Genomic DNA, 18,962 nt, shown 5'->3' with positions numbered 1-18,962 from the left:
CCCTGGAAAAGTATGTGTGAACCTTAGGACCGCAGGTCGGTGGTCAGCAGGAAGTTAAACTGGCCACCGCCTCCGGAGCCGCTGAAAGGCAGTCTGGTCAACCAGTAGGCAGAGAGCACATGTAGGTCTATGGAAGGAGTTGAGTTAGAACCGTTAATTAGTCTTTTCAAAATCTTAGAGGGCATGTAAACTGGTATCTTCTCCTGTATCTCACTCTCAACTCCATCCCGATCTCTGGCCTCACAAAAGGTTTTTTTTTCCCCATGGGCTTGAAGGTTAATCAAGATTCCCATGCGCAAGAAATAAAACTGCCCACTGGAAAACCTTCTTCCAGGACATACATCTATCTATCTATCTATCTATCCATCTATCTATCTAACTATGGTGTAAAGGAGAAGTGGTATTTAGTCATGGTGATGCTGAGATGAAGTTGGGGTATTTAACTTTTAAAGCAGGCAATTATCCAAACTATTTCTCCTTTTTATTTGGGGGAGTTTTCCACCTCCATCAAGGATTTGCCACGTCCAAACAATCTTGCTGCGCTGATCCCACTGGTTTAATGAGATGGAGTACCCCCTCTTTCCCTACAAAAGCCCTGCAATAGAAAGAGCCACAGTTGAAGAACTTACATCTTGAAGGAAAAATATAGAGTTGGGTGACCCTATAAATCAAGTGAAGCTACAAAACTCATGATTATTTTCCATTTACCAAATAAAACCTCAGAGTCAGACACCTTTGTCTCTTCCCTGCATTTTCGATGTGATTCTTACAAAATGCTTTATTGCATTGAAGGTAATGTTTGTTTATCCTAAGAGGCTTCCTTCCCTCCCTTCCCCACGACTAGTTTTCCACTCACTTTTCAATGCATTTCTGGTTTTCTGGTCAGAACTTTGAATTCTGATCTTCTATGTCTCTCCCATTTCAGAGTCTCAGTTCTGTGATACAGATGATCAAACCCCCTGTAAACCTTTTGAGTCTCTTCCCTCTAAATCAATACAAGGGAGCAGGTTTAAGGTCTGGGTTTCCATACCTTCGGCTTCATACCTCATTGTTAAGAGGCCCACTCCCTCTGGTGTACTACGGCCTCCATTTTTATTGACTTCCAGTCTCCAGATGCTCTTTTCCTGGTTGTCCTGCAAAGGGAGTATGTCATAATGTGGACACACTGGGAGAAGGACCCTCCTCCACTAGTAAAGGAATAGAAAATTGAAGTCACGTACAGAAATTGCGATTGAGAGTAAAGGTGGAATCGTTGTGGTATTCCATACTTTGCTCAAAGTTTCAAGTTTTAGAAAAAAATGTTTCCTGAATTCCTAGGTATTTTTGAAGAATAAACATGTATCCCATTTTCATATGTTAAAAAAGAACCCAGTGATTTAAAGTTTAGGAGGCAGGTCTTTCTCCTGGGACAGCAGCAGTTTGAATAGGAGCTACAGTCAATGTCTTCTGCCTCGAAGCTATGGGAGGGTTTTCGGAAGGAAAGGTAGAAAATAGAAAACTTCATGGAGAAAGGGGTTTATACTGTCCCAGGAGAATAGCCTCAGCTCAGAAAACAGTGGTTCCCATTCTACATCACAGCCATGGGATGAAAGAGATCGTGATGCAGTGTGAGGGGGTAAGGGGGAGGATTCTGCAGAAATCTTGGAAACTAGAGGATCATGTATGACTAAAGTGTAAACACCTGACCCCATATCTAAGCCTTTTGAGTTAGATTGAAACAAATCACCACAGATTCCTTCCACCTTCTCGGGCCCACGGCTCTGCTGTGTGACTTTGCCGCTTCTCTCATTAAGGGCTGGACCTTCTTCTTCATCCCCGGAATTTGGCCAGCCTGCAATTTGCTCTGAGCAACAGAATGTGGGAGAAGTTATGTGGTAGGAGTTCTAAGCCGAGCCCAGTGGTCCTGCAACTGCTTCTCTGTCTCTGTCTCTCTCTCTCTGGGAGTTTCTCTCTTTGTTTCTCTGACTCTGACTCTCACTTTGTCTCCGTGGGCCTGTCACTCTCAGCACCCGAGCCTGTGAAGAAGCCTGGGTCAGCCCGACCAAGAGAGCCCTGAGTTCCCCCCAGGGACTAAGCTTCAGAGAGGTTTCTTCCTGACTCCAGGCCCCTCCACCACTCAGACAAGCTGCCAAGGTGCCCCCCAAACACACCTCCTTGTTAGATGCTGCCCTCCTGTGGTCACCATTGTAGGGGAACAGCTCTGAAATCCCTTGTCTAGCTAGGAATGCCCAGCACAGGCACATGCGTAGGTCAGTGTAGATAAATCCCAGTGGGACGTGCACTCCTCTGGGAAGGGAGTGTGCACATCACCATTCCCGGGGGTCCCAGCACCTGCACAGGCCTCACCCGCAGCAGCACCGGGCCCTTCTCTCCTGGAGACACATTGGGGCAGAAGAGGGCATTCCTGGCTAAGCCACCACATAGGTCTCAGATAAGTGGTTGCCCATAAGTACAGCTAAATTCAAATACAGCTTGTGGGTAAAACACGTTTTTTCTTAGGCCAACAATAGAATTGTTTGCTCATCCTCTTCACACAGGATGTGTTTTTCCACCCTGACTGTCCCCCAGAATCCCTTGTGGAGAATTTCAAAAGTAATGATGGATCAATATCACCCTCGTATGTGTTCCTGTAAGGGGACTCAGGCCTGTGGTTTGGGAATCGTGCTACTTTGTGCTACAAGAACACAAGTCATCCCAGTGGATATTCGGGAAGAATTTCCCTCGAGATTTAGGTTCAATATTGATGTGTGTCAAAGGATAACACTCCAAGTCCTGCACAAAGTGGGGAGATCCGCTTTGTGAGAACATTCATTTTTTCTTGGCGAAAAGTATATTGCACTAATTATTTTAAAAACTGGAATGTGTTATCGCTGATAGTTTCATTCCTGGAGATTTATTCCATGAGCTTATGCAGGGGTATGTGTACCTCTTTAGTGAGACTGCTGGGTGCATAATTCAGGAATCAGCTGAATAATATAGTACGATTATGGAAGGAACTCTTCATCCACTTAGCTCAATTCAGAGGTTTTGGGACAAAATAACAAGAGATTTCTGAGGTCTGGGAGGGCAGAGATGCCTGTCTCTTTAGGCCCCGGTGGTTTCCATCTGCAGAAATATGTTGAGGGGCCTCAAAAAGTGTAGGACTAGATGTCTTTGAGACTTTCCCATAACCTTGCCTGACCAGGGTCATGATATTCTGGGAAACATTACCAGTGGAGCTGAAGATCAGAGCTGTGTCACCACCAGGGCCTGAAAGGATAGACGGGGTTAGGGGGACGTTGGAATGAGTGGAGCTGAGTTGTGTGGAAAGAGCTGTGGAGAAAGGGGACACTCAGAGACTGGGGCTGAGTCTCTGCCCACTTTCCGAGGGTGCAGACCTGAATCCCTGTGTTCACAGGGGCACAAAGAAAACCAGACACCAACACTTGGCTCCTTTAGCCACAGACTTTATTGTTTGAATATTTGCAACGATTATTCTATACAGAAATTTTAGTTTCTTCCAAACTCTACATTCTATATTGCTAGATCACTTCACTCTCCATTTTATGCCACATTTTCATGAAGAGGTATTTCCGCAAATCACAATTTGCCTGAATGTGTGTTAAAGGATTCTTTTAGAGGCTCCCCCTCCCACACAGAGGGGCAGTTTTTTCTGATATGAAATCTAGCTGTAGCTCCACTTTGATTTTTAGGATTGCTACATCCTCAGTGTGAGAATTTAATGTTGACTAAGAAATAAGTGATCACTGAAGACTTCCCTTCCTTCACGACACTGAGGGTGTGTTGTACAGTCTGAGCACACGTGTTCCAGAGAGGTTGCTCTATGAAGAAAGAATTTCTCACGACTTTACATTGCTTCACTTCTCCAGGATGAATTATTTATAAGTATGCTTTGGTGTTGCTCAACATACTTGGGTATTTCTCAAGAGTTTACATCTTTGTTCTTGTTTTAGTGTTTATTTTTTTCACTGAGTTTCTCGTTCACATCAAGCCTGGTGATCAGCTGAATGTTTGTTAACAGTCATTACAGTTTTAGTGGTTCTCTACCTGGAGTTGGCTCGTGTTGAACAATAATTATCAAAGAAGAACTAGGGGTTGGTTATCCTCTGCTCAAGTCCTCTAGGGTCTTTAGAGTTGGGAACTGTTGCTAAAAACACCCATATTGTATTTACAGAGTGAGTTCTGCTAAGTTACCTGAGGTCAGGCCAATGACTAAAGGCTTTGCCACAGAGACAGGGCACATATGGATCCACATCCACAGGTGATGCCTGTCTGGACTGAGGAGTGTGATGCCTGAACGAGTGTCCATATTGATTACAGACAGAGTTTCTTTAGTGGGTGTGAACCTTGGTGTGGTTAAATGCTAAAGCTATGCTGGTGTTCCATCCACATTCCTCACATGTATGACACCATGTCATCTCAGGTCAGGACGTCTACTGAGGGCCCTCCTGACTTTCTCTCCAGTGCTGGGTTCCCTCATGTCGTCTCAGGGAGGAGCCACGACTGAAGCATTTCCCACACCACTGACATTCATAGGGCCTCTCTCCAGTGTGGATTCTCTCATGTTCTCTCAGTTTAGCATGTTCACTGAAGGCCTTCCCACACAGAAGGCATACATGTGGTTTCTCTCCAGTGTGGATTCTCATGTGCGAACTAAGCCCTGAACTGTGACTGAAGGCCTTCCCACACTCAAGACATATGTGTGGTTTCTCTCCAGTGTGGATTTTCTTGTGTGAACTAAGGCCAGAGCTTTGAAGAAAGGCTTTCCCACACTGATGACATTCATAGCACTTCTCTCCTGTGTGAGTTTTCTCATGTTGTTTCAAGGAGGAACTTTGATTGAAGACTTTCCCACACAGATGACATTTATATGGTTTCTCTCCAGTGTGAATCCTCTTGTGTCTGCTGAGTGTAGAGCATCTACTAAAGACTTTCCCACATAGAGGACATTCATACGATTTAGCTCTAGCATGAATGTGATCCTGTCCATCAAGGAATGACCCTTGACTAAGTGATTTTCCACGCTGTTTGCTGACAGTACTTTTCCTTCTTAAGGGAATTGGTGAATGTTGAGGTGAAGATCTAGGAGTAAATTCATCACTCAACTCAGTCCATCCAACAGGATCCCCTTGTGTGTGAGAAACCTGCTTTGGGAAAGAGATAGGAGGCTGTTCCTGGTTCGCCCATGTCTACGCAGACACTCATTCTTCTACATTTACACCCTAGAGGATCAGTCAGTTATAGTCTCCTGTTAAAATGTTTCCTGTGTCAGTTGCATATACACGTTGTGTTACTCCCCTGCAGGCACAAACATTCTCTTTTATAGTTTCCCAACCCAGATATAAGATTAATTTTGAAGACTTCAGTTTGTTCTAAAGACTAGGAGATGAGCAATGTTTGTGCAACTGACTTTTTCTTAGGTCTCATGTTGTGGTTTTGAGCTCATATTAATTTTTTAACTGATTTCAGCCTATCCAAAAATATTCCCAGAAAGAGCTCAATCTCAACTTAATTACATACAGGCAATTGTGCTCAATTACCAATTTATCTCACTGCCAGGTCTTTCGTTTGGATGACTGGTGTTCTACCCATGAAACTTACCATTGGCATGGTGAGAGATATGTGCTTCCTGTAGGCTTGTTGCATGAATATCATTTCTTGTTGTCTAAGCAGACTTTCACTGCCTAAAGAAATGGAAAAAATATAGATTTTACAATGAAATTAGGGAAATAAAAATGTAAACAAACACCAAGGTCCATGTGAGTATCTTTCAAAAATTGGCACTCTGATGGAGAGACCGTGTATAATAAAGAAATACTCAAGGTAGTAGAAACACTTTAAAAGTCATTGTCTATTAGAAAAAAACAGGATTAAAATATAAAAATGTAATGTGGTGGAGAGACATTGGGTCAGCAAATGATGGAAAACACATTAAATGGGACAATCAGGACAAGAATCACTATGTGAAAGTTTAACTGCAGTAAGTCCACAAGCACCCTTTTCCTTAAAGAATAGAAAATGGCAGGAAGTAATATGAATTTTCATTGCTAGATGCAAAGAATGGTAACAACATAAAGAATTTCAGCCCAATGTCTTCACCTCCAGTTTAGAATATATCGCTCACTTCATAAAACTTTCATTTGGTGTTTCCAAGGACTTAACACACTGACTGAAACTTTCTTGCAGTGAAGCACAGGCCCCTGATTCTTACCTGGACTCTGGCCTTGGAGGCATCCTGTTGCTTCACTCCACAGCTCTTTTCCTTGTTCGAGCTGGGAAATCACATCTGATTTGCTGATCTGATACCCTGTTTGATTTGAAAAAGAAAAAAAAAGTGTTGGATTTTGAGTCTGGGCTAATTACCCTTTGCTGTGCTCAAGTCCAGGGTAAGGGAAAGAGGAAAATAAAGAGATAATTGAAGGTCAGTGCAAGCAACAACATCTTCAACAGACAAAACAGTGAAGGTCCTTCAGCAGACCAGGAGGAAATCCAGAGCAGCAGCAAACACAGTGAGGCCCTCTAGCGGCTGATGCCTGTGCACAAGTTCAAAGAGAGATTACAGAATCCTCAGTGTTTTCCAAATGGGAAAGATTAAAAGACTCTACAGTGGGCTAAATATTACTTTCAAAGGAGCCAGTAAGGATACGCCTTACAGGAATCATCAAAATTATGTCATATACACGACTCTGGTCTCAAGCCTTCATGGAATGACTAGAACAGAAAAATCATTTTTAAAATACTTGATCCATTTACTTATGCATTAAAATATCCATTGAATCCCCAGTTCTGTTCTGAGTGTAAACACTGAGTAACAACAAAGGTATGAAATGTGGCCAAGATTACCTTCCAGTGTGGTAACGAAAAGTGCCATGAAAAGAAACGTCTTCCTCTTAAGTAGTTATGAGGACTATCAAAGAATCAGGAAGGACTTGGAGTGGGACACAGGGAAGCTGATCTAAATGCCTGTTCAGTGAGTGAATGAATGGATTGGATACAGGTGCACGTACATCCGTGTTGACAGACTCACCTACGGAGACCAGATGACTGACGTTCTCCAGCATCACATTTCTGAACAGGTTTCTCTGGGATGTGTCCAGCAGGGCCCACTCTTCCTGGGTGAAGTTGATCGCTACATCTTCAAACGTCACTGATTCCTAAAACATCAGGGATGTTCTGGTTTAGACAGAGCAGTCCCTACCACTGTCCAGAGTGGGAGGGTTGAGATGAGGAGGTGATGGGGTCTGGGTGGTTAAAGGATCACGCTCTGTGTGGGGTTCCCCTCAGTTCTCTGTCAGCGCTAAGCGGGTGTCTGCCTTTCAGGTACATTCACAGACACCTACACACTGTGACGTCATGAAGCTTTATTTTACAGAAATATCACTTGAAGTGTGTTATAATACATTGTGGAAGTTTTTCAATAACCTGGAAATTAGGACTTCCAGACAGTTTATAGTAAAATATTCACTTGCATATTCGTAACTCAATCTCTCTTCCCTATTAATTTCAAGGAATTCTACAGATTCATGACAAGACAAACAATAACCATGACGTGCTGCTTTGAAAACATGACTATTGGTTTAAATTATGTCCCTAGAGGAATCTTTGATTCTCCAAAAAGAAACTGCTTTCATTACTTGTTATGAGTGTTGAAATCATCAGATATATAATTGTATGAAGTGTTTCCGTTCTAGCAAACCTACGCTAGATACAAAACACTATTCTACTAATCATGCAATTGTCAGAGGATCATTAAGAAATGCCTAGCATTCCTCAGAACTGAGCAAGGTTCATACAGAACTTGGTACCAGGAGGTGTTCTCTCTCTTAACACTACAGGACTCAGGTGTTCATAACAAACTCTGAGGTCAGATGGTTCAGCAGAATAAGCCGGGGACTCGGGTGGCTGGAGTGAAGGACAGACCTAGCCTGACCATCGCTGCGCAGCGTGAGGACTCCCATTCTTGACCTTCTCAGGGACCTTGACCTTAGTTATCACTGTTTCTCTTGTATCTAATCTCATCTCCTCTGAGGGATGAAAGAAGCCTAGTGATTGGTTTTGTTTTCTCCAATTTTTCAAAAATCTATGAGAGAACCTAATTTTATTCTACCTACTGTACTGTTTCTCCTTTCTGTGAAGCACAGTTAAGAAAATACTCCTCCCTACACATTCCTTCCAGTTATCGAATATGAATAAAAGCTTAATTACTAAGAGGTGGAATGTGTGAATGAGGGAACGATTGCTAATGGCACTCGGGGTGTAGCTTCAGGAGAAGGAGGCGTCGCTACTCACCAGAGGCTCCATTGTCAACAACTCAGTCGCCAGGAGTCTTTCTCAGGATTTCACTCACAGCTAATCCAAGCACTGAGCAGGCAAATCTGAGGATGGAGAAGAAGCCATGAGACTCCAGTCCTGTGCACAACTTCCAGAAGAAGCCATGAGACTGCAGTCCTGTGCACAACTTCCAGAAGAAGCCATGAGACTCCAGTCCTGTGCACAACTTCCAGAAGAAGCCATGAGACTCCAGTCCTGTGCACAACTTCCAGACCCACCTGAATTGGAGCCCCCCACCTCCACCTGGGTGTGACCCCAGCCCAGCAAACGGAAACCAGTGGTGCATCCTAAGAACACGGTGCAGTCTCTCCTCTCCCAGATCCCATGTAAGAAGCTAGAGCTGTGGTTGCTAATACAGAAAGTCAAAGTCCAGAGAGTTTGCAAATAAGAATGTGCTAAGCAATGACTTTGTGTGTTCAGCAGCCTAGGGCATCCAGAAGCATTCAATGGCCTCCTTGATTCAAACCCTCAGGAACCCTGACTCATGCCAGAGTAGAGTTTGGTTTCCTCCTGTAGGAAACCCTGGAAATCCCCAGATCATTCTCTTCCCTTATGCACTCACAATGGTCCTCCAACACCCCTGGCAGCCCTCTGGAACCTCACTGCCTTCCAGCTCTCCCTCAACCCTGACTTTTAGTTCTGTCCTCCATCTACATGGATATTAATCAGCCAAGGACCTATTTCAGGATGCAGTTAAACCAAGGACTTATTCCACTTGGAGGAACCGTGGCACCCACCCTGCCAGCCTAGTCCTTAACATCCGCTGCTACAGAAGGTAGCAGGAGCACACGAGTCATAGTGTTATGGTCATGGACTGTCTCAACCCTCTCGGTCAAGGATGCTCAGAAATATGGAATGGCTAAGGTTTAGCAGGAAATTGGTTTATTTACCAATGACATGCAGAGGTTCCAAAAACTTTAATATATGACAGAGTTACACATTTAGAAGAAGGATCAGCTGTCATTTAATTTTGTTCAGTCTGTGTCCTGTGTTCAAATTCCTTTAGGGTAACAAAGATCACCTAGGTTTTACCTGTAATATGACCGCTAACATTAACAATCAGAAGAAGCTCCCTGTTATTTATGTCTTCATTTTTATCTCTCAGTTTTGGGGGAAACCTCTCCGTATGATGCACAATCGATCCCCTCATTACATCCTGTCTATCTTGAAACAGAAATATCTTCTAAAGGTATTTGCTCTCAAGTTCCTTCTCTCCTGAACTCCCTCCACCATCAAAGTGAAAGTGCAGTGATCATTTTCTATCAGAAATAAAGAGAAGCCTTGGGTTAATGCCAGCATCTTCTTATTGTGGATAGGAATCAATTATCCAGGGCAATTCACAAAGCCCAAAACACACTCAAGAAAAAGTTTAGTGTTTGGATTATCCAGAGCACCTGGGAAAATCCAAGGTGGGAGGGACTACCTAGAAAAACCAATCAAGAGTTGGCCATGGATTACCTTTGGTTTTGCCTTCAAGGCAAATTTGAAGATGAAATGAAATGTCTTTTTTTACATTTAGAATTTTTCTTCTATTGATAATAAGAATATGTAAATCCCTATGATATCCAGGGAAACCCCAGGCATATGCAAAAGAGAAGCCTTACAAGTAGAAAGAAGATGGAACCTAGGCAACCCTGCCTATGTCCAGATTACAAGTCAGAGGACTCAAAGGGGGTTAATATATATTAATTTGGGGGAAGAATTAAAATAAATATCTCAAGAGATTTATTTTACCTTGAGATAATTATTTCAACATAAAAATCTATCTCAAGACACATAAGAAATGAAGAAAATCACTTGATGAAACCCATAAAAGAAAATTAATTCAGAGAGGCAGAAAATGAAGTATTTAGAAACAAATTAGTAAAAACATCAGATGTAGATCAACAGCCAATAGAACTTTCCAAGATGAAGAACATGCTTTACATATGCAATGTATGATACAGAAACTGCCACAAACATGTGGTGACAGAACACTTGAAATCTGGCTGGCACTACCAAGGATGTGAAGTTTAGCTATTTAATTTCATTAATTTAAATGTTCTAGCCACATGCAGCTGGTCGTCACTGTACTGGGAGAGCACAAGTCTACAATCTTAGGTTAGGCAGATAAAAAAGCTAAATAGATTCAAGACAACAGTTTTGGAGTTGAAAAAAGGGATATGTACAGTCAAGAGTAGGAAATGATGGTGGCAAAGTAAATGTTGACACAATATGATTCAGAGACCATAAGAGGCTGCTCTGATAGGGCAAAAGTGTAAAGACAGACAGGACTTACAACATTTTCATGGAATGAAGCCAAGGCACATCTCACAGTGTGGAGGACTCACCAAAACCCCAAATTGGAGGAGCTGGTGAAGCCAAATGGATCCTGAGGCAAGTACCAGAGCAAGCAGCTAATTTCTCTTCCTCCAAAGCCCCAAACTGTCCAGCTTCTTCTTCTCTGGAAAAATGTATCCCTTTGCCTGTCTGACTTTCCTTTATACCTGGATAACAGTTTATAACCCAATCTGGGCTACATTCCGGGATCCACCCTCTCAGAAGGTTACTGACCCTAATAGGGTTTCAGTCTGTGAGCCACACCCTGTTCAATTTGATTGGATTTTCCAGACTAATAGGAAATTGTAACCCTTACAGAGTGTTGGAGAGCAAAGATGTAAGGTCATTGTCCAGGGATAGTGAGAAGATCCATTCATTCCCTTCTTCATCCTTAAACACTGTTGAGTGCATTCTTTATGCTGGGAACCATTCTGTGTCTTCAGAATAACAGGGCATCAGACACACTGGGAATCTGTGGAAATGAAGCTGGGATTCCCTGGGAGAAATCCGGAAGTAAAAATAAAATGCAAGTTGAGGAACTATGAAAATGTACATTTTAAAAAAAAGGAAAGGAATTGCCTTTCCTCTCAGCTCAGGAATTTATTTCTAGATTTGTGCTCATTCCTATTCTTTCGTGCCACATCAGAATGTATGTTATAATTTAAATCAAATACACTTTATTTTATTTTCATTTAAGTTTTAAAGTATAGTTGATGTACAATATTATATTCGTTTCAGATATACAACATAGTGATACAGTATTTTTTATAGATTATACTCCACTTAAAGTTATTATAAAATATAATTTGGATTCCCTGTGTTGTACCATATATCCTTGTAGCTTATTTACTTATTTTATACATGGCAGTTTGTATCAATACCTTTTTTTAAAAAATTTTATTTATTTTTGGCTGCATTGGGTCTTTGTTGCTGTGCGTGGGCTTCCTCTAGTTGTGGCGAGCAGGAGCTACTCTTCGTTGCAGTGCGTGGACTTCTCATTGCGGTGGCTTCTCTTGTGGCAGAGCACGGGCTCTAGGATGTGGGCTTCAGTAGTTGGGGCAAGAGGACTCAATAGTTGTGGTTTGCAGGCTCGAGAGCGCAGGTTCAGTAGTTGTGGTGCACGGGCCTAGTTGCTCCGCGGCATGTGGGATCTTCCCGGACCAGGGCTCAAACCCGTGTCCCCTGCATTGGCAGGCGGATTCTTAACCTCTGTGCCACCAGGGAAGCCCCTGTATCAATACCTCTTAATCCCCAACCCCTATATTGCCCCTCCCACTTCCCCTTCCCCAATGGTAACCAGTAGTTGTATTCTATATCTGTGAGTCTGTTTCTGTTCTGGTTTTTTTTTAGATTATACATATAAGTGTTATCATACAGTATTTGTCTTTCTCTGTCTGACTTATCTCACTAAACATAATACCCTCCAGGTCCATCCACGTTGTTGCAAATGGCAAGATTTCATTCATTCTTATGGCTGAGTAGTTGCATTGTGCATATGTATCACATACGGATATGTGTGGATAAAGATCCACATACGGATATGTGTGGATAAAGATCCACATACGGATATGTGTGGATAAAAATGGACAAAGATCCATTCACCTCTGGATGGACACTATGGTTGCTTCCATATCTTGGCTCCTATAATAATACTTCTGTGAATATGGGACGTGCATGTATCTTTTGCAATTAGCGTTTTCCTTTTCTTGAGATATATACCCAGGAGTGGAATTATCTTTTTTTCCTTGAGACAGTTGACAGATGATTTTTCGTCTGAAAATATTACATAGTTTAACGCGTTTTCCCTTTCTTTTTCTGAATATTTTCTGTCAAGTATGTATAATGAACTTTGTGCTCCTGCCCAAGTTCACATGCTGAAGCTCAAACATTTAGTGCATCAGAATGTGACTTTACACGGAGAGCTAGCAGTTAGAGCTGTGATTACCTTAATCTGGTGGCCTTATGGTGAGGCCCTAATTCAACCTGACCTGTGCCCTTAGAAGTAGGAGAAGAGACCAGGGGTCTGAGCAAGAGGAAAGGCCATGTGAGGACAGCAAGTCAGCTCCTGTCAGCTCGACATGGACGGAGGCCTTGGGGAGAAACAAACCCATCTACACCTGGATCTGGGAAATTCTGGCTCCAGGACTGTGCTGCTTCCAGCAATTAGAAACCTTTATTTAGATGGAAACTAATGGGAAACTCCTTCTCGCCTGGAAGGAATGCACTGTTTCACGCTAAAGGCTTCAGAACGTATTTTCCATGTCTTTTGTCCATTCCCTCAGGAGGCAGAGACTCCACACAGGGCTCAGCTCCGGGGACCTCACGGGGCCAGGACGTGGTCAGTGAGGATGGAGGGCTTAGGAATTCCTTGAAAAGAACACGTGCTACTGTATATATCTAATATCTATACAGTATTATCTGTATACATTCTGTCTCATTCTTTATTTGTCACGTATTCTATTTCACACATCTTGAGATGAGTTATAAATTCAAATACCTTTTTAAAGATGTGGATGGCATCTCATACTTTTTTACTTTTTCTAAATATATTGTCATTTCACATTTTTCATTACCTTTCTTCCCTGGACTATTTGAAAGATTATTTTTATTTTGAAAGTAGGAGATTGTTGAACCTCTTTTTGCTTACTCTGAATATTTTGGGTCGAGCATGGATAACGAGCTGTGTGCCATCACCTGGGGAGACGGAAGGAGCACCATCTTCTCAAAACTGACAACACGTGTTTCGATTGAGCCCCAGATCAATGCTGTCTCACTAAACCCATCCTGTGTCCTGAAACCCTGTCCCCTGTGTTCGCAGGTCCAAGAACACGGAGCCCGTCCCTCACAGTTCCAACCCCAGATGGCTACTGTGGCAGGCTCCTCTTCTTCAATCCTGTGATGCTCAGAGGATTCCATAGCATAGAACAACTGTCAGGGCCTATTCACACCCTTTGAAAAGCCAGAAGTAAGGATCAATGGTGTTTTGTTTTGTGAGAATCTGTAAGAAAGTACTGGGACAGGATTGAGGTCATGAGATAAGAGAGTATAAGGAATAGGGTCAGACCCAGGTCACAAAGAGAAAGGTCATTTCAGAAGCTCCAGCAGGTCTGGGCATGGCCCCGAGTGTGCCAGCTCTGTTTTCCCTGTATTTTAACAACCTTGTGCCTTCAGCCAGCAGCTCGCTGCCCTTGAGGTACAGGCTTCTACGGAATGAAGATGCTCTCCCCAAACAGTTGCTCTGTGTGGAGGTAGGAACGTGGTTTGCTCTTCCCGGGAAGCCCTCTCTACACAGCTTGGTGCATTTTCTTGGACCTGCTCAGGTCTCTTCCTGTTAGAGAACAGAGGCAGCATGTGACATAGGTGATTTCACTGCCACCACCTCCAGTGGTTCTCAAACCAGATGATATAATCATCTCCAGAGCAGCTACAATCCCAATGCCCGGGCCTCAAAACAGACAACATAAACTCATACCTTTTGAAGTAGGATTCAGGCTTATGCACCTCTTAAGATTCATCGACTGAGTCCAGTGTGGCCCAGTGTGAGAATAAGGCAGCCTACACATTATCACATCGTCCATGCAGGGGATTGACACGGTGCATTGTTAATGTGCATATGTTGACCCGTGGACCTGGGAGGGCCGGAGATTCTGTATTTTTAATAAGTCTTAGGTCCTCCCAAGCTCCCCTTTCCCCTCAGTTACAAAATCCATCTTACTTTTTCTTTTTTGTTGTTGTTCTTTGGCCGAACGGCATGTGGGATCTTACTTCCCTGATCAGGGCTCGAACCCGCGCCCCCTGCATTGGAAGCAGGGACTCTTAACCACTGGCCTACCAGGGAAGTCTCCACAAAATCTATCTTGAGTAAAAATAGACGTTAAGATGATCTTCAAGGCTTAGAGATAAAAACCACGTACAACATGTCTTATACGGTAGAACTTTATTAAAATTGAAAGAAATTTTGAAAACAAAGCTTTATAGTAACATTCAATGAAACATAAGAAGCAGAGCCGTGGGAGTGTCCCCACCATGATTTACAGTGAAAGTCTCCACAGAGTCCACGAGTCTCATCTCAGGACAGGGCACTGCTGACCTTCTGCAAAGCATAGAGTTGGGCCAGGTTCCAAAAGTTCAGACGTTTGCACCAAATGCAGATTACTACCATAGCTTCCTATTTACACAATAGCTCAAAGTTACTCCTAGAATTTGCCTCAATTACTTAAAATAGATTCAGACTGACAAACAACTTGCCATTCCAGTGTGATAAGTACCATCTGACGGATGACTCTAGTTCCATCAGGAGAAAGTGCAGTGCGTGCACGTGTGTGTCCCTGGGGCTTGTCTGGGTTTCCACCATCTTTTCGCCCAGCAGGGGTGGGGGATCGCTGCTTCTCCAGGAACAGCTGCTCCTTGTGACTCCCCCTCCTCAGGTGCACAGTCACCTCCAGGGCACCTGGGGCTGGAGGACAAGTCTTAGTTGCCATAGGCGTGTCCCTCCCAGTCGCTGTCTTCAGAGGAAGAAGACACCTGGAGGTCATCGTAGAGGACACTCCGGGGGCCAGGGGCCCAGTGTCCCTCAGGCTTCTTGCCAGTGGGAGGGCTCTGAGCAGGAGGGGCTGACTGCTCAGGACCAGGCAAGGCGGGAGGCGCCACGTACCTGCAGCTCCACCAGCCTTCGTCTACTCGCACGAAGAGCATCCTGAGAGGCTGGCCTGGAACGTGGCTGATGGGTGGAGGATGGTCTCTGGTGCAGGCTTGGACACTATTGGGACGAGATCTGTCCAGTGGAGGTTGGAGGGCAAGGCTTTGCCCCTGGGCAGGTGTCTTCCTGCTGACTTGGGGGGTCACTGTTGGTCCATGTCCAGTTGTACTGGGTGGAGGAGGGAGATTCTGGAAAGCCCCCATATCTGCTATCAGAGTGCTCTTCTGGGGAGTCTGGATGGGGCTGAGTCTAGGTTTCTTTGGGGGGTTCAGACACGTCTGGGTGGGGATCTGGGCAGATCTCTTGCCTGGGGCCTTGATGCTGCTTTTGGAGTCCTGGACCAAACTTCTGCTGATGAGAGACACTGCAGGGTGGGTGGATTTCCCGTCATCTTTCCTGACAGGTGACCTACTTGGGAGATCTGGATCCTGGAGGGGTTTCCTCTTGGATGCCTGGATGAGCGTGGGCATGTTTGGATGCTGTAGGAGAAGAACAAACAGAAAGGTCAGACGTGAGAATCTTCTCTCCATCCAGGAAAAATTAAAATTAACCAAAAACCATCTCATAGGAATTAATTTTATGTGATGAGATACTCAACCTCAGTGGTGTTCATGAAAAAGAAAGTTACAATATCACCTTGAGACATTTATACATCAAATAGGCACATAGAAAGAGTTTAACAATGTCTCCTTTTAAGTAAGTGGAAACAAGCTTTTTGTATACCCTCTTCCGAGGATTGCACACAACTCGGTGTTTTGCAGGCACTTTGGTGGCAAAATAAGTTCTGATGGCCACTTTTGGAGGATGAACCACAATTTACAGATTCGTGTTCTGACTTAAAGGATTCTGCTTATGGAATGCGGCTGATAAAATCACTTCCATTTACCAAACAGCATATTCTTGCCAGCCATGCAAGTAAGAATGCAAAATCAAAGACACCGAGGAAAATGGCATCTGAAAAGTACTCTAAATGATCCCATTGGTTGGAAAAGAACGTGACCCGCTCCCTCCCACAGAAGGGGACTGAGGCCAATTGGGTTACCCCAGAAGGAGAAAGCGCGGGAACCGGGAGACTGACCCTCAGGTAGTGGCAGGACTCTGTCCCTTCCTTCCAGTACCGCTGCCGCCACCCTTGGGGTTTCCTGGGGAACCTCTGGAGCAGCTTCCTCTGCTGCTCTTCCTTCCTGCAAAACAAACCACGTTAAGGGGCAGAAACCCAATTTCCTTGTCACAATTGGGACCAACGGTGCTGTGGCCCAGCCCCTTTCCAAGTCCGGGGGTGACACCGGACCTGAATCCCTGTGCTTGGTGCAGACTCCTGCCCCGCTCATGTCCTTCCCCCAACTCCAGGGTTCCCTCCTGGGTTTCCCAGGAAGTCCTGTCTATTTGTCCCTATGGGTTTGGGGCCTGTCAGGTGCAAAACTGCATGTGTTCTCCATACCCCTCAGTGACTTCAAGGCATATTATGAGCTCCTGAGTGTGACCCCCTCAGGACATGGCTCCTGTTTCCCCATTTTCCCTGTCATTTCTAGAGATGGCTCAGCACCCAGTGTAGAGAAGGAGAGGAACCGTCTCCAGCGATTTCAGCCCAAAGCTTGGGTACCACCCACTCCACTGCTCACCTTTGCCTTTCACTCTTCTCTCTCTCAGCCGTGTTAGGGGTCCCGGGGGTCTGCAGGTCCTGCAGCTTCCGTGGTTCCAGGTTCTCCTTGCCGAGTTTGGAGCCCAAGGGCTGGGGGGCCAGGGCCCCATGCCAGTGCTTCATGGGGCACCTGAGGCTACTCGCTTTGTGCCCAAAGGCTCCGCAGTCCCTACACTTCACCTGTGGGTGGGGGAGAACAAGGTCAGTGAGTCAGCAGAACTCACAGGGGCATGTCCAAAGTGAACACGAGGACAGATTGAGAGGGATGAACACTGGTTCTGGAGAAAGGACAGAAGCACACGGCCCCTTAGGTGCCAGGATATTTATGATACTGTGGTGCTTCCCAAAGCCTTTGCCAGGGAGCACCAAAGGAGGAAGGGCTGGTGCTCCAAGTGTGCACAGCAAGACCCCGATTGAAGGATTTGGATAAAAGCAGGCCAGACATCACACTAAGGAGGGGTCAAGTGGCCCCCGTCTCTGAACGGCCCGGTCTCCCTGGGGATGAGGTCCCAAGGCAGCTGTCTTTGGATGGGGCTGGACAAGGAAGTTATGGACCCAGATATTCCAGGCCCAAACCCTGTTTCCGGAGTCCATGCCTCCACTTACCCTGGGGTCTTCATCCTTTGGCGGGGGAGCCACCTGTCTCCCTGCGCCCGGGTTTTGCTTCCTCACTTGCTGGGCTTGAGAGAGTTTGCAGGGACCCAGCTGTCTGTAACGACCGGCCATGTTCCCCGCCTCCTCGGTGCTTCTCGCCAATCTTAATTTTGGGATTTCCTCTGTAAAAAGAAAGAGAAAGCTGTCATATTCATACAAGTCACCCCTGCCCCCTCTACACAAATGGGGTCATGAAACCTCACGACCACTAAGGAAATCCAGGTTTCTGATACTTTGACTTCTCTGCCCAGACATTTCTCCGTTCTCTCCAGATACCTACCCACAGATGAGGGCCCTGACTTGGTTAGAAGTTTTAGGCAGACTGTGAATTTGGATTTGCATCCTTGAGACTGAAGTTAGAGACTTTGGTTACATGTATCACAGTCTAATAGATAAGAGTGAGAAAGATTTCCCCACACGTACAGAAATACTTATGCTATGGAAAGGCCACATTTAATATTGATGCCCAGGCATTTGAAAATCAAACATAAGTTTGATAACTCCTTGAGAATTGGGCTCTCCCATCTGACATCAGAGAAGGCAATTCTCAAATACAAATTCACGTAACACAATAATTTTCTCCTCTGCTAGCTTAGATGGGGCACAACGCAGGGTCTGAACTGTTTTCTGAATCCTTCACCCTCAGTGTCTCACTTTTACTTAGTTAATAAAATGTGAAATACATGTTTCAACTGAGGATGAATGAATAATTTTTTAGGCTTTCAATGCCTACAGACAATCCCACCAAGTTTTCATAACTGCTCATCCAGTGCCCCACATCAATCAGAATGCTAGGTTGCTAAATTCCTTAGAATTTGAATCTTCACGTAATAAGAGCATTCAGAAGGATATATTTTTTCAGCCTCTGTTCTCAAAACTGCTACTGAAGTTAAATGATCTAGATCATTATCTGGCACCATACTTAAAACTCAACTCAAAATTGGTGAAGGATTTGAAGATAAGACCTGAAATTGTAAAACTCCTAGAAGAAAACAAAAGATATATGCTCCTTGACATAGTTCCCAATCAACGGAAAAAGGGATAAGGAAACAATAGTGTGGATACTTGATGGAAATCTATTCAGCCGTAAAAAAAAGTTGAAATCTTGTTATTTTCCAGAACATGGATAGAACTTATTGTTATGATGCTAAAGAAGAAAGCCAGAGGCTGAAGGTGAATACCAAAGGACTTCACTCATGCATAGGCTAGTAAGAACAAACAGAAAGAAAATAAACCAACAAATTGGTAAACAAACCAAATGACAAAAACAAACATATAGATTCACAGAACAGAGTAGTGGATACCAGGGAGGAAACG

The 18,962-nt window shown here is 44.3% G+C and overlaps 2 protein-coding genes across 2 annotated transcripts; both read right to left on the bottom strand.

Moving 5' to 3' along the window:
* Positions 1–23: 23 nt before the first annotated feature.
* LOC118888063 (zinc finger protein 596-like) lies at positions 24–8,301 on the bottom strand. Its single transcript, XM_036839034.1, has 7 exons — positions 8,290–8,301; positions 7,008–7,154; positions 4,454–5,144; positions 3,211–3,312; positions 2,311–2,372; positions 1,031–1,133; positions 24–127 (listed from the first exon to the last, which is right to left on the bottom strand). The coding sequence occupies exons 1-7, from the start codon at positions 8,299–8,301 to the stop codon at positions 24–26; spliced, it is 1,221 nt and encodes a 406-aa protein (XP_036694929.1).
* Positions 8,302–14,812: 6,511 nt separating this feature from the next.
* On the bottom strand, positions 14,813–17,718 carry FAM90A26 (family with sequence similarity 90 member A26). The gene is made up of 4 exons (XM_036838697.1): positions 17,598–17,718; positions 16,972–17,171; positions 16,428–16,533; positions 14,813–15,828 (listed from the first exon to the last, which is right to left on the bottom strand). The coding sequence occupies exons 1-4, from the start codon at positions 17,715–17,717 to the stop codon at positions 15,121–15,123; spliced, it is 1,134 nt and encodes a 377-aa protein (XP_036694592.1). The 5' UTR covers position 17,718; the 3' UTR covers positions 14,813–15,120.
* Between the last annotated feature and the right edge of the window lie 1,244 nt (positions 17,719–18,962).

The sequence above is a fragment of the Balaenoptera musculus genome, chromosome 21, assembly GCF_009873245.2.
Source record: "Balaenoptera musculus isolate JJ_BM4_2016_0621 chromosome 21, mBalMus1.pri.v3, whole genome shotgun sequence".
In the NCBI taxonomy this organism is placed as follows: domain Eukaryota; kingdom Metazoa; phylum Chordata; class Mammalia; order Artiodactyla; family Balaenopteridae; genus Balaenoptera; species Balaenoptera musculus.
This window is presented reverse-complemented; position numbering and strand designations above follow the sequence as displayed.